Source organism: Penaeus chinensis, chromosome 22 (genome assembly GCF_019202785.1).
Source record: "Penaeus chinensis breed Huanghai No. 1 chromosome 22, ASM1920278v2, whole genome shotgun sequence".
In the NCBI taxonomy this organism is placed as follows: domain Eukaryota; kingdom Metazoa; phylum Arthropoda; class Malacostraca; order Decapoda; family Penaeidae; genus Penaeus; species Penaeus chinensis.
In genome coordinates, this window is record NC_061840.1 from 28748202 (window position 1) to 28763201 (window position 15000).

General features: G+C 38.2%; 1 protein-coding gene across 5 annotated transcripts in view; it reads left to right on the forward strand.

Moving 5' to 3' along the window:
• LOC125036808 (lethal(2) giant larvae protein homolog 1-like) overlaps positions 1-15000 on the forward strand; it is a 27673-nt gene that overhangs the window by 471 nt on the left and 12202 nt on the right. For all 5 annotated transcript variants that reach the window (XR_007115917.1, XM_047629665.1, XM_047629664.1 and 2 more), the window contains exons 2-18: positions 1244-1362; positions 1749-1892; positions 2246-2384; positions 3283-3479; positions 3949-4097; positions 4741-4913; positions 5137-5257; positions 5417-5556; positions 5780-5932; positions 6197-6301; positions 6807-6966; positions 7350-7503; positions 12098-12237; positions 12625-12908; positions 13336-13562; positions 13881-14055; positions 14485-14574. Coding sequence is in view for 4 of the 5 variants with exons in the window: in XM_047629665.1 (XP_047485621.1) it covers positions 1244-1362; positions 1749-1892; positions 2246-2384; positions 3283-3479; positions 3949-4097; positions 4741-4913; positions 5137-5257; positions 5417-5556; positions 5780-5932; positions 6197-6301; positions 6807-6966; positions 7350-7503; positions 12098-12237; positions 12625-12908; positions 13336-13562; positions 13881-14055; positions 14485-14574 (2670 nt within the window). In the remaining variant the exon portion in view is untranslated. The remainder of the gene's footprint in view (positions 1-1243; positions 1363-1748; positions 1893-2245; positions 2385-3282; positions 3480-3948; positions 4098-4740; positions 4914-5136; positions 5258-5416; positions 5557-5779; positions 5933-6196; positions 6302-6806; positions 6967-7349; positions 7504-12097; positions 12238-12624; positions 12909-13335; positions 13563-13880; positions 14056-14484; positions 14575-15000) is intronic.

The window sequence follows — 15000 nt, forward strand, 5'->3', positions numbered from 1 at the left end:
CCTTCCTTCTCCCCTTCCCCTTCTTCTCCTTCTCCTTCTCCCTCTCCTTCTCCTTCTCCTTCTCCTTCTCCTTCCATCTCCTCCTCCTCCTCCTCCTCCTCCTCCTCCTCCTCCTCCTCACCCTCCTCCTCCATATCCTCCTCTTCCTCCTTTGACACCATATCCTCCTCCCTCTCCTCCCTCCTCCTCCTCCTCCTCCTCCTCCTCCTCCTCCTCCTCCTCCTCCTCCTCCTCCTCTCCCTTGTCCTTCCTCATTCTCCCCCTCCCCCCCTCCCCTTCCAATTCAACTTTTCCCTTGTCCTTCCTCATTCTCCCCCTCCCCCCTCCCCCCTCCTCCCTCCCCTTCCCCCTCCAATTCAACTTTTCCCTTCCCTTCCACTTCCCCCTCCTCATCCCTCTCTTCCTCCTCTGTCTTCTTGCCCTCCTTTCCTCCTCTCTCTCTTCCTTTCTCTTGTATTCCACTGCCTTCCTACCTGCCTCTTTTTCATTTTCATTTTCATCTCTGTCCTCCTCCTCCTTTTCATCCTTCCCTGCTCACTCCTCTTCCCTCTTCTCCTTATCCTGGTCCAGCATCTTCCAACTCTGCACATCCCCTTTTCCATCAAGTTCTCCCCTCGCTCTCATTCCCTCTTCTCTCTCCTCATCTTGCTCTTCCTCTGCCTCTCCCTCCCCTTCTCTTCTCCCACCCCCCACTCTCTGTGCGAGACCCTTGACCTGTTTCGGTTGGCGTTTGCACAAGATCGATTGTATTGATTCGGGGTTTTTCTTTTGTGGTTTGAAATTAACCCACCTTGATAACAGAGAGCAGCACATGGGGCTGTTCTTCCTCCCCCTCCCAGCCCCCTGCCCCTCTCCTTGTGAGGTGGTTTTTTGTTTTGATTTTTAAGGATTATTTTGGCTTGATGTGAAATTTAATAAAAAGTAGAGTGACTTGTGTGACATCTGTAACTGGCTTGATTCGGACTAATAACATGACTTACAGTCATCCATAAGATATTGAAAGCTTTAAATTAATGTATTTTATGCACTGAATATTGTACCAATCAGAATTTATTAAAAAGCACTGTGTAAAAACACCTTATTCAACAAAATTTACTAAAAGGAAAAAGAAAAAAAAAAGTGCCACAGGGTTTTTAAGTTTGTGATATTTCCTTAAAGTGCAAATGATTGTTATTTTTTAATACTAAGGCAGATTTATCGTGAATGGAGTCTTCTGCATGCATGTGTGTTTGTTTGTTGACAGTGCCGCCTGGTGTCACTGTTCGAAGACAACAGTCTACACCTATGGCAGTTAAACCAGCAGGATGACTCTGGTGGTTCGTTGGAATTAGTTCATGCTAACTCCACATGCTTAGAGGGAAAGTAAGTATGGTGGTAGTGATTTCTTGAATTATTACTTTTACAGTGTGTAATTCAACTACATTGTATCACTTCTTTCTGTGATTGATTTTTATCAACATTATCATTTCAAGATTTTGTTTATTTTTTTTTTAGATTATCTATCATTAAAGATGTTTCTCTCCTTCCTATTACTGGTATTCTGTACATTATAATGAATGCTCTGAAATATAAGAAAGCATTGTCTGCTGAATATTAGATGCGTTTTTTTTTTTCTTCTTACTCTAAAATTTCAGGTAATTTCCTGATATTTGAAGAATAACTTTAATTTGTTACTGCAGAATGTGAAGATAATTTTCACAATAAAATCTATTGTGCCAATTGTAACAGTGATTTTGCTTTCTTACCAGGTTGAAAAAGATCAGTGTGGTGGTGGCAGACAGCAAGAGTGAACACCTGATGGTCGGCACAGAGGGCGGTAACATCTACCTGCTCAACCTGGCAACTTTTGCCATGTCAGACAATATTATTTACCAGGATGTAGTCATGCAGAAGTAAGTTTTAAGATCACAAATACAAACATTGTAACAAAATTAAATGAAGCTCAACCACTATGACAAGGAAAATACAAAACAATAAATTTGATGGATGGTGATTGAGTACTGTTTCTGTGGTACTTAATCCAGTCTTCATGTACTGGTTACTTAAGAGGGCATATCAGTTTTGTTTATTTTACAAGATTAGATGTGGCTTTTGGAAAGGATTACTGTCATTTATTGATATTCTCAATTGGAAATACTGTTTATTGCATTATTAGTTGAAAATAGTTATTTTCAACTTTTTTTTTCTCATTCAAGTAAATAGACCAAACTTGTCATTTAGTTTCACCCTCCCATCCTCTTTTCAGTGTTCCAGAGGATTACAAAGTTAACCCTGGCCCAGTTGAGGCAATTGCAGAGCACCCCACAGAACCTGACAAGATCCTAATCGGCTATCAGCGTGGCCTCATTGTGTTGTGGGATAAGAAGAATCTGTGCGCTGATCAGGTGCGTCATTTGTTTCCCTCGTTGGCTGTAGCAAATTTTGTTTGTAAATACTTTTTTGGGACTGAACTTGGAGAGGAGATCAGTTTTCATTAGTATTTTGTATAAGAATGGAAGTGAATTCTTGGCTAGAATTTGTTTTTTAATATTTGTTTTAGTATAAGTGCAAAAAACATGCCCTCAGTCATGACTAACTCAATCTCCATGATACATTATAGGTAAGAAAATGTTTTTGCAGAAACTATAGTTAATTCCTGATAACTTTTGAGTTTTTTATATTCACTTTTTTATATTCTCCAAAAGGACTTAAAAAAAAAGCAGTGAAAGAAAAAAGTCACGAGCACACTATCTCCTTTCTTTTATGTATTTTCTCTTTCTGTTATGATAAGAATATAAATAGACTATTTAAAGTAACCTTTTTTCTTTTCTGACTAATTTCAGTCGTTAATATCATTTGAGATTGTTTTACTTTGATTTATGATGGTTTAATTTGATTTATGATAAGCATAGATATGGTAAAACTAGGTAGTTGCAATGGGTGGCTTACACCTTTATTTTGCTCCCCCCCCTCCCCCCCAAAAAAGGACAATAATAATCACATTCCAAATTCTTTAGAGATGTATATCTTTTCCAAGTGAGTCATAACTCAAAACACTTCAGAATCCATTGGAATGGTCCCTATAATGCCTTTTTTTCTTTTTTTCTTTTTAATTATTACATAAAAACTCACATTTTGTGTTTTGGAATGCTTTGTTACTCTTCAAATTGGGACTGAGAGCATTATATTTTTCTCATAGTTTCTTTCATTATCCCTTAGGCTGGAAAATAGTTAGACAGAAATATTATAAATTAAGTTCACAGACACTTGGAGTAAAACAAACTTACAAAATGTCCTCCACAGACATACGTATGCACTCAACAACTAGAATCTGTGTGCTGGCATCCAGATGCAAGCCAGTTTACGACATCTCATAACGACGGCAGCTATATGGTCTGGTCATCCACCGAGTCATCTGAGCCTGTTGACGGTCCACAGACTGTGTATGGGCCCTTTCCTTGCAAACCTATCACCAAAATTCTAAGACCAGCAGCTAAAGAGTAAGTGTTTTTTGATGGTACTTTTACATGGTTTGTTTGAATCCTTAATTTTTTTTGTTTATTTTTATATTGAAAATAGAGATGAAGTTAAATAAAAAAAATTTAAAAAAAATAGAAAATTAACAGAAAAGTATGGGAACTTGGAACAAACTAGTTAGAACATTATGGGTAATAATGACTAATTTAAACATGATATCATATTACTAAATCATTCATATCCAGATATAACCTGCTTTTTTTTTTTCTTTTTTTTTTCATGTGCTCACCCTTGAAAAATTGCATCTCTGATTCATAACATCAGATTTATGCCATACTGTCTCATAATAGGGACAAACTCATGAATTAATAAGGTGTCACATAACATCTAGGATTTTTTTTATTATGTAGTGATGAGATGTAACCCATTATCATGTATTAAAGAGATCAATTTAGGTTGAAATAAATTTCAATGCTTTATATCCTATTCCAGAGGTGACCTCATTATCTTTGGAGGAGGCATGCCCAGAGCAAGCTACGGTGACCGCAATACAGTGACTGCCATGCAGGGAGAATTCCATGTCACTTTCAATCTTACTTCCAGAGTCATTGACTTTGTTGTAGTCGATGATGATGAAAGTGGTGAGTTTTTCTCATTGTTGATTATTTTTTTATTATATATATATATACACACACACACACACACACACACATATATGGACATGTATATATGTATATATTGATATATTTATATGTACATATATACATGTTTATGTATATATATATACATATTATACATATATATCATATATTTGTATATATACATGTGTATATATATATATGTGTGTGTGTTTGTGTGTGTGTTTGTGTGTGTGTTTGTGTGTGTGTTGTGTGTGTGTTTGTGTGTGTGTTTGTGTGTGTGTGTGTGTTTGTGTGTGTGTGTGTGTGTGTGTGTGTGTGTGTGTGTGTGTGTGTGTGTGTGTGTGTGTGTGTGTGTGTGTGTGTGTGTGTGTGTGTGTGTGCGAGAGAGAGAGAGAGAGAGAGAGAGAGAGAGAGAGAGAGAGAGAGAGAGAGAGAGAGAGAGAGAGAGAGAGAGAGAGAGAGAGAGAGAGAGAGAGAAAGGGGGTGGTGGTGTTTGTGCACAAGAAATTAACCCTAGACATAATCTCTACCTACTTTGATTTGATCATTCAGTACTATATGTATGTTACACCCATAGTCATTACAAGTACAAATTATATTTATATATATTACCAAGTTCATAACATCACCTTGAATCTTCCAGGCCAAGCAGGCTGTCTGGTGGTTCTAGCAGAAGAGGAGGTAGTCTTCATAGATCTCATGACCGAAGAATGGCCATCATTTGCAGCTCCTTACTTGGCATCTCTACACTCCTCTGCTATTACCTGTTTATACTTGGTTTCGGGAATAATGCCAGATATTTATGAAAAAATAAAGGTCAGAAGTGTGGACATGTAAAAGATTGATTTGTTTTGTATTTGAGTTTGTTTCTTGTATATATTGATAAATTCAGATTCAGGGAAAAGAAAAATCATTTCAATTGTAAACCTTTTATCTTTTTTTCTTTTTATATATAACAGATTTAATACTAAAGGGAACAAGGCAGGTGGGACTAAAGTAAAAGTAGATTTAACTATTTTTGTGATTTTTGTTATTGCAGGAAGCAGGATCTAAGCAACAGGTTGGCTTATCCACACGTCCTTGGCCAATCAATGGAGGAATCTTGCAAAGTTCCGACCCACCCAAACAGCGAGATCTTCTCTTAACAGGTCACGAAGATGGTGAGTATGATGTTGGCAGCATTCATAGCACATAGGAAGAAAGAACTCTTAACATGTGAATGCAAGCTCAAATGCACTTTGTACTTGAATTTTCACAGTGAAATAGTGAATACTAATTTCTGTACTTTTTTTTTTATCGGCTTTTAAAATCATCCTCAGGTACCGTACAATTCTGGGATGCATCTGGAGTTTCTCTGACACACCTGTACAAATTCACAACGGCTAAGCTCTTTGTGTCAGAGGACCTCGCTGCAGATGGGGCAGCTGCTGAAGATGACGATTGGCCTCCATTTAGAAAAGTGAGTTGGAGATTCTTGCGCAGACTTGAAAGATGACCTTGTGCAAGTTCTCCCTCTTTGCTTGCATTCTTGTTATTTATTTATTTATTTGTTTCTAATTATTATTATTATTTTATTTTACTTTTTATTTTTATTTATTTTTTTTTTTTTTCTCAAAAAATATGTGAAGGATTAGGTGTTAACATTTCCAAAACATCTTTTAATGAATGATGATCATTTGCAGGCAGGGTTGTTTGACCCGTATAGTGATGATCCTCGTCTCGGTATCAAGAAGATGGAGATGTGTGCGTTCACAGGGACTCTTGTTGTAGCGGGCACAGCAGGTCAAGTCCTTATCCTAAATGTTAACATGGAAGAAAAGGAACTCGTACCTGAGGTTAGAATCATATTTAACCAGTATACGTGTAGTTTATTATATTATAAAGTATCATTCATTTGTAAATTTGAACTATCTGATTATGATTTTCAATTCCAAATGCATCATAGAATATGTTATTCTGTTTTTAAGGCATCATAGAATATGATATTCTCTGTATACAATATTATGTACTATGCACTTAATTTGTTTACTGAATATTAAAACTGGTTCCACTGACTGAGAACTCATCATAGTTGTTGATTACAATTATCTTACTTTCAGGCTGTAGATGTAAATTTGGTAGCTGAGACTGACAACTTTGTCTGGAAGAGTCATAGCAAACTGGATATGCAGACTGAAGCTGTCAAGTTTGAGGCTGGCATGCAGGTAAGTTCCATTGATTTTTTTTTTTTTTTTTTTTTGTATTCTTTAATTTCTTTATTGGTATATTTTGTTAAATGCTACTTTTATTATTTTGATATGCAGAAACCGGTATAATTAGTATCATGTTTTTAAAGAAAAAATATATAATAGATGGCAGTGCAAGTGGAAATAGTAGGGGTATATATATATATATATATATATATATATATATATATATATATATATATATATATATATATATATATATATATATATATATATATATATATATATATACACACACATATGTAGTAAACATCCACATCTTCATATTATTTGGGCAACATATACTATGAGACAAATATATTACAATTCACTGATAAGCCTGAGGAAACATAAAATAAAGAATATTTTGACCTGTGATTGTCACAAATTGAAGCAAGACAGTGTTTCAGCATTTAGGTGCATATGATTTAAGATCAGAGATAAAACATTGATATAAAATTGATGTGTTCTTCTTCCTCCCCAGCCCACAGCAGTCGTACAGTTTTACCCTCCAGCTTCCTGTACATCTTTGACCCTAAACAGCGAATGGGGTCTTGTTGCTTGCGGTACAGCTCATGGATTTGCACTCTTTGACATTATTCAGAGGAAGAACTTGCTTGCCAAAAGTACTTTAAGCCCTCTAGGTATGTTTCTTTTTATTTCTTTTTCTGTAGGTAATTTTTTTTTTTTTTTTTTTTTTTTTTTTTTTTTTTTTTTTTTTTTTTTGTCTTTCTTAGAACAACCTAATATTTTGTTCATAACTAAGTACAGGGTCTTGATCTTACCCAACATCTTTACTCAGACAAATACTAATTTTGATTAAATTTAAATGGATACATTCATCTTTCATCTAGAATTTATTGATTTCATTGATTTAGTCAAGGTTTAGTCACACAATTCATTTGTTCATTCACCTTTAATTCTTTCATTAATTGTTCAGTCATCAACCATTCTTTCATCACTTACAACCCTTTGTTCAGTCATCAACCATTCTTTCATCACTTACAACCCTTTATACCCCTTTCAGACTTAGCCAACACAGCCGATGAAGGACCAATGTCCAGGAGAAAATCCCTCAAGAAGTCACTACGAGAGTCATTCCGCAGATTACGTCGTGGAAGATCCCAAAGAAAAACGGGAAAGCCAGGAGCCACCTCACCAACAGGGGCACATCCGCAAAGGTGAGCACAAATAGTGGAGATGAGTGACAGTAGTATATGTGAGTGGATTTATGAATGAGGAGTCTTTTTGGTCTTAATGGTTCCTGCTCATTGTGTCTTAAAAGCAGAAGAAGGTGCAAGAGTACTGGTGTTTGGAATTAAGGTAATGAAAGGGACACGTATGTGGTGAGATGTTTTAATTCTCAGTAATGATAACATCATTACGATTCTTTGTTTATGTGCTTATTTGTTTATTCCAAAGATAAATTTTGTCTTTCCTGTTCATTCAGAAAAATTTCTCTGTTTGACTTTGGAAGAAAATGTGAAAATGCTCATTGGGAAACTGGACTGCTTATTAGCTTTTGCTTAAAAGACATTGAATTTCAACAGTTTTTGAGAAATTAATGTAATTGAAAAACATCTGGTTCATTGCCAGTGGTATCTATGCATATGTAAGGCTATGCAGTTTTTTATACATGTTTATTAGTCAGTAAACTGTTCAAAGGTGATTTTTTCTGGTGTCTGCTACATGCTCACAGTGAATAGTGTTTATAAGGCACTGTGACTCACAGTGTACCTCATTGTCTGTATTAGAATCTGGGTAAAAGTATAAGCTTACATAAGTATAGTGTGATTTTTTTAACTAAAAGAACTTAGTATACTGAAGAGATAAAACCAGAATTCTTCTTAGTCTATAGAAGACAGTTAAGTATGTATACTTTCTTTTTTATCTTCTGTGTCACTATCCCTGATTTAGCTCTAAAAGACAGGCAATAGTAAACTTAGAATTTCTTGATTATTATTTTAAGGAGATTGACTGTGAGATTCAGTGTGATTTCTCTGAAATTAACTCAGTCTTTTCAGCAACTTTTCCTTGACTTTTAACTTCTTGAGCTTAATATTGCTACAATATCTAGATGCATGAAAGTTATATATTGATCTTCTCATACTGTATTGTGAAAAAGCTGCTTTTAGAGATAATGATAATAAAAAGAGCTAATGAACCAGTTCACTTTTCAGTCATGTGCAGTTGATGTAATTACTTAGATACTCTTTATCTTGGGCATGAAGAATTTGTATAAAGCCTATTTCTGATCTGTAGAAAACATGTTGCAAAACATATAAGATGCTTGTTTGAAAACTCCCTTGTAGACAAGTAATTCTTTGTCCATGACTCATGTGGTTCTTGTAGTTTGTCTGCGAGCTCATGGAGGCCAAAAGTCCGCAGGCAGGATCCATGCCCAGTGCCCCTTACAAGCGGGTCAAAATATCTGCCAAAAATAAATTTAACCCCCCCACCCCCCCTCCTCTAGGGTGGACCATGATATAATTAGTGACACCAGTGATGAGTCCCACGATGAGGACGACGAACCGACTAGGTAAATGTAAGCGCAACAGAAATGGAAGCAATTGGCTTATTTCGCTTTCCTTTTTTGAGCATCTTATAACAACGCAGCTGCTGTAGGCATGTGACAGGCATCGCTTGAGTGGGACAGTAGAAACTCTTGATCTCAAGGACGGTGTTCGGAGCAGAACCAAGTCTTTTTTAAGCATTTTGAACTGGAATTCAATTATATAAATGGTAAAGATAAAAGGAGTAATACAAAAGAATTTGATTTTAAGACAAGTTGACAGGGTTTTGCAGATTTGTTTTTGGTAACACTTTACTTTTCTTATGTAGTACAAATCTAGTACAAGGGACATAGTTGTTACATTTGGGTAGCTACATTATATACATTCTCATGAATTTCATTGTACAACAAAGCACGTAATGCTTAATTCAGCATACAATACTGAGAATTTTAACTTTTTTCAGCCAATGAATTCCTTCCAGATTGTCATATCATGTAGTCTTGATTTCAGAGATTCTACTGTACTGGTTTTTTTTATTTCAATTTTCATATTTTTTTTTTTTTTTTTTGTTTTTTTTTTGTTTTTTCTTTATATATTTTTTTTTTCAGTTGCAATTTATTTTTCTCCTTTGAGAAAAAAAGCAGAAAACACTGAATGTAAACATACGACACTGTTCAGGCAGCTGAATGAATGCTGTGTTTCGTTTATGATATTACTACTATTATGATGTTTTCCTGTTATTTTTTTATTGTTATTATTATTATTATTATTATTATTATTATTATTATTATTAATATTGCTGTTATTATTATTGAAACATTGTCGTTTATGGTATTTTGTTTAGTTAACTTTATCAAGGGAATTTCTTTAGCAGTGTTTGTAGACTTACACCACAAATGTGCTGGCCTATGAATGTGAAGATGGCAGAATTCCGCTCACCTTGAAAGCGAATTTTGCAAATCAAGTTTTAGACAACTTTGGATGCATGAAACAAGTAGTTCATTTTGTTAGAGCAATGAATTCATATGATATCATTTGTTCTCTTCCTTTTTTTTCAGTAAAAGGGAACTTGAACCCTTGTTATTTTTATTTCAATCCACAACTTTTTCTTGTTTTAATTCCTAAGGTTTGACTTGCATGCTTCTCATGTTTCATGCAGCCCTGATGAGGATGAGAGTGAGGTGGAGGATGGGAAGGAGGTGGATTTGAGTGATAGAGGGGAGGGAGGTCAGGAGGAGGAGGAGGAAGAAGAGGAGGAGGAGGAGAAGGAGGAGGAGAAGGAGGAGAAGGAGAAGGAGAAGGAGAAGGAGAAGGAGAAGGAGAAGGAGAAGGAGAAGAAGGTGGTGGTGTCCAAGCAAGCCGGAAGGAAGGACAATAAATGCGCTGGTGAAGAGACTCCCGGCCAAGCAGCTTCATCTAAGACCCCTGGGGCATCCCAAGGGAGGCAGCGGGAAGAGGATGTACCCCAGCGTGCAGCTCTTGCCCAAGAGGAACTCTCTGAGGAAGGGATAGAAATAGCTGAGGAGGCTGAGAACAAAGGTAAGCCTGCTAGCGAGGAGAAAGAGGAGTCTGAAATAGCTGGGACAAAAGAGGGTGTGCCTTTCTTCTACTATGTTACCCCCAAGAGACTACGTGACAAGTCTATGAGTCCTACAAAAAAGGACAAAATTAAGAGCAATAAGAAGGAAAAGAAAAAGGAGAAGAGTGCCATAACACCAGACAAAGAGGAGGGGGAGGAAGAGAAGGAGGAGAAAGAGAAAGAGAAAGAAGAGATGGAAGAAGGAAAGGGCAAGAGCAAGACTTGGCTCCCTGCAGTATTTTCACGCAAAGACAAGGGTGATGGAGATGAGCCAGTTGAGGGAGAGCCAGCTCCTGAGGTGGAAGAGATTGCCCCTGAACAGACCAAAGCCCCAGGCATCTTCCAGAAGATCTTTAGTCGCCAGGCAAGTGCCACAACTGTAGAGGGGCCAGAGGAAGTTGAAGTAGAGGTAACAGAGAAAACACAGTCTGGACTTGGGAGATTTTTCAGTAAACAGACTAGCCCAGAGACACCTGTAGAAAGTGAGCAGCAACCACCTTCTCAGGCCTCAACACCAAAGCCAGGAGTTAATCGGTTCAAAGACTGGCTTCAGCGACGTGAGACTGATGAAGAAATTGTGAAAGTAGAAGGAATAGAGCCAGGCGAGTCAAAAGAAAGCTCCCTTCGTAGACTGTTCCAGCGCTCTCGCCCTGGAACCCTCGAGAGTGGGGTAAAATCTGAAAGCCAAGGAGACATTGGGACAGGAAGCACCAAGTCTCCGTCTGAGCTGACCAAGCGACATCGATTCCGACTGGCATTCAGGCAGCGGCACCATAGTGAAGAGGCCCGTGCCCCCCCAGAACCAGTCCAGCTGCCAGATATTGAAGAGTCTCAAGTAAAGTCTCGTTCACTGACACGTCCCCGTAAACTTTGGATTGGCAGTCGCAGTCAGAGCGAACAGAAAGCTAGCCCAGACCCATCTGTAACACCCACTGTTCCCACAGCAACACCAGATCCTGCACTAACTCCTGAACCTGAGCAGAAGGGCGAGTCGCCTCAGCAGGCAAAGCATTCCTTCTTCCAGTCACTTAGAGGCCGGAAGGGACGTCAAGAGCAAAGCTCAGAAACCCAGAAGAAGAAAGCAGAGGCCTCCCCAGAGAGGGCAAAAGAAGACACCTTACAGCGTGCCGAGAGTTATGAGCTGGCCATGTCGGGTGTAAATGTGATCAAGTCGAAAGATTCCAAAGATGCAGGGGAAGCCAGTTCAAGTAGAATTAAACTCTTGTTCAAGCAGAAGAGTGAGGTAATCCTGAGACCCTTTAGTCGCCGCACAGCCAATCAAGAAAAACGGAAGAGTGCACCGGTGCCACATGTGGAAGTGACCCCCAAAGAGCCCGAAGTGGAGGTTCCTGACATAGAAGCTAGACACCCCAGCATTAGCACTTACATAGACGAGACTCCCTCAGCTTTCACTTCTCCTCATATCCTTCCTGATGAACCCATCACCATCGAATCCGATCCTTTTCCCTCTGACATTACCCAGTCTGATCCTCAGCAGGTCCTAGGGGCCCTCAGCCCCGTGCAGCACCCCCAGTCCCCCGAATCTGACTCAGATTCACTAGTGCTAGATCTCCATAGTATGCAGTCAACCCCAGATGTAGTTCGCAGAGATCCTGATAGTCGTGTTAGCACCCTTGAACGAGCCCTTAGTCGTAGGCTAACCTTTTCCCTGCCCTTTGGTAGTGCTGGAGGTGGAGGGGCAGCAGCAGATGATGATGGGTTGAAGCCTGTGGAGAGAGCCATTGAAGCACGCTCACAGACCAGTGACTACATTGGATCTATGGTTCGTTGTTTGCACCTAACAAAATGCTTCATTGCCAACAGTAAGTTCATATTATTTTTATTAGGTGGATAGGATAGGATTTTTTATATTCTAGGAAACAACAACAACAAAAAAACAAGATGCCAAAATATGTTCTCTCCCTTTCATGAATTTTGTTTTATTCTAGCCAGATAATTAACACTGATTCTCTTGGTAGGGCATGGATACACTGGCTATGTTTTGTTTTGATTATCAAGCCTTCCATCTTCTACTGCGATGAAATTTTTAGTTTGTGCTTAAGGTTCTTATTTTATAATACATTTTTAAGAGACCACATTCTACAATATATAGAATTATTAGTTTAACACAAGACTGTTCAGTTGAATAGACAATCACTGGATTTTACACTGGATTTCTGATACAAAGGCAATCCCTAACCATCCCATAGCTCAGCTGATGTCTGCCACTTTATGGGCGGGCACCAACAGTGGCGCCATCTTCGTCTTCACGATTGCTATTCCACCCTCTGAGAAGCGCAATGAGATCCCACTAAGTGTCCAGATTGGTAAAGAAATCCACCTCAAACACGGCGCTCCCGTCATCAGTATATGTGTGCTTGATGGGGCAAATCGACCCTTCCCTGAACCCATGGCAGTGAAGAAGGAGGCTGCCCCTGCGCCAAATCCTAATATGCCACATAGAGTGTTGATATGCTCTGAAGAACAGTTTAAGGTATGATTAATTTAAAGGTTATTTATGGCTGGATTAACTCATAAATAGTGGAGTGCCTGTTTTACATATGCCGAGCAATGTGGCAGTGTTGCACATAAAACCAATCACAACAATGTAGAAACTATCTGATTATAAATGATGTAGATGCCAAATGCTGCAGACATGGTTGTAAATTAATCTGGATAATTATAAGTCTTTAATGTTAGTGAGGGGTATAGGTTGTATAGAAGTAGAGAATATTTTTGCAAAAATAGTACTTCTTCTTCTTCTTTATCATTACTTTAGTACTTTTGTTAATAAATCTCTTAAATATATATCAAGTTTGGTGTAGCATACATTATCCAGTACACTATTATGTTTCAACTTCACTCTAGTTAGAAACTTGATTGGTCATATAAACATGCTTTCTCACTTGTTCTTGTTTCAGGTGTTCACTCTACCACAGCTAAAGCCTTTCTGCAAGTTTAAACTAACTGCACATGAGGGATCGAGAGTACGGAAGATTGGCTATGCAGACTTTGTTTCATCAGCTGATGAGAGCTATCGGGAAGCAGGCTTTATGATAATGTCTAATCTTGGGGACTTTTCCTTGTATTCTCTGCCTGATTGTCGAAGACAGATGCAGGTGGCATACATTAAGCGGGAAGATATCAAGTAAGTATAATTTCAATTGTCTTGATTATCTGTATTTTTTATACTCTGTGTAGGGGAAGGGGATGACTGTGTGTGGTTAAGTGGCTGTGTATATGTGTGTGTGTGTGTGTGTGTGTGTGTGTGTGTGTGTGTGTGTGTGTGTGTGTGTGTGTGTGTGTGTGTGTGTGTGTGTCTGTCTGTCCTTTAGTGTTTGGAAATGACAGCATGTTAATAACAAAAATGTAATGTTGTGTTACATGAAAATGCTTTACAATGAGTTGAACCTCGTATCTATACCAAATTTCTAAAAACGTCCAATTCTTGTTCTGCCTTGTACAGTGGTATCAATAGTGTGGTCTTTAGTAATCGTGGTGAGGCATTGTATATGATGTCACCATGTGAGCTGCAGAGAGTGTCACTGTCTGCACGGCACATCACTAGACCCTGTGGCACCATACCTATTGTCAAACCAGAACCAGTTGAAGAAAAAATTGAAGAGGCAGCCAAAGAAAAGGTATGTACAGATGTAGAATAATTTGAAGTTACCTTCTACATGTGATTATTCTTTTCTTTTGTATTGCTGCAATTAATGTATTAAAATTTCTGTTTCAATAAGAAGGATTTCATTTCATTTTATAAGGAGTTCACAGATCAAAGAAAACTGAATCACTTTAATGGATTTGTTCAGAATAGTTGTATTATCCATGGAAATTATTATGTGTCCCTGTCTTGTTTACTTTTATTTATTTGTTTATTTTCAGCATGTTTGGAAGTATAAAAAAAAGTAGTGTAAATTGATTAATTTTGCAAAGTATTGCCTTTTAAAATACAAAAATGGAGGTAATAATAAAAAAAAAGAAAAAAGGATCAGGGTGGCATGTTTAGTTTGTAGAAAATTGGTTTCTGTGTGTGAGATGAAATTAAGTTCCCATTTTTGTTTCAGCCAGCAAGTGAAGGCCCTGCTGGGGAGGATGGAGCAGGCTCTGCAGCCCCAGAGACTCAAGGCGAATCAGCAGCTACTAATGAAAAAGAGGTAATGTTTTAATAAATGATTTTTTGTCTTCCTTTCTCTCTTTTTTCTTTTATCTATCTGTTCATTCTTCTGTCTTTTCACTTTCTTTCTTTCTTTCTTTCTTTTTCTTGTTCTCTTTCTTTCTCTCCCTATACCCTTCCTTTGATTTTCACATCCCAATCCCTCTCCCTCTCCCTCCTTTCCTCCCTCCCTCCCTCCCTCCCTCCCTCCCTCCCTCCCTCCCTCCCTCCTATCCCTTCTTTCCTGCCTCCCTCCTATCCTTTCATTCATTCCTTCCCTCCCTCTCTCCTATCCCTTTGATCATTCCCTCCATCCATCTCTCTCTCTCTCTCTCTCTCTCTCTCTCTCTCTCTCTCTCTCTCTCTCTCTCTCTCTCTCTCTCTCTCTCTCTCTCTCTCTCTCTCTCTCTCTCTCTCTCTCTCTCTC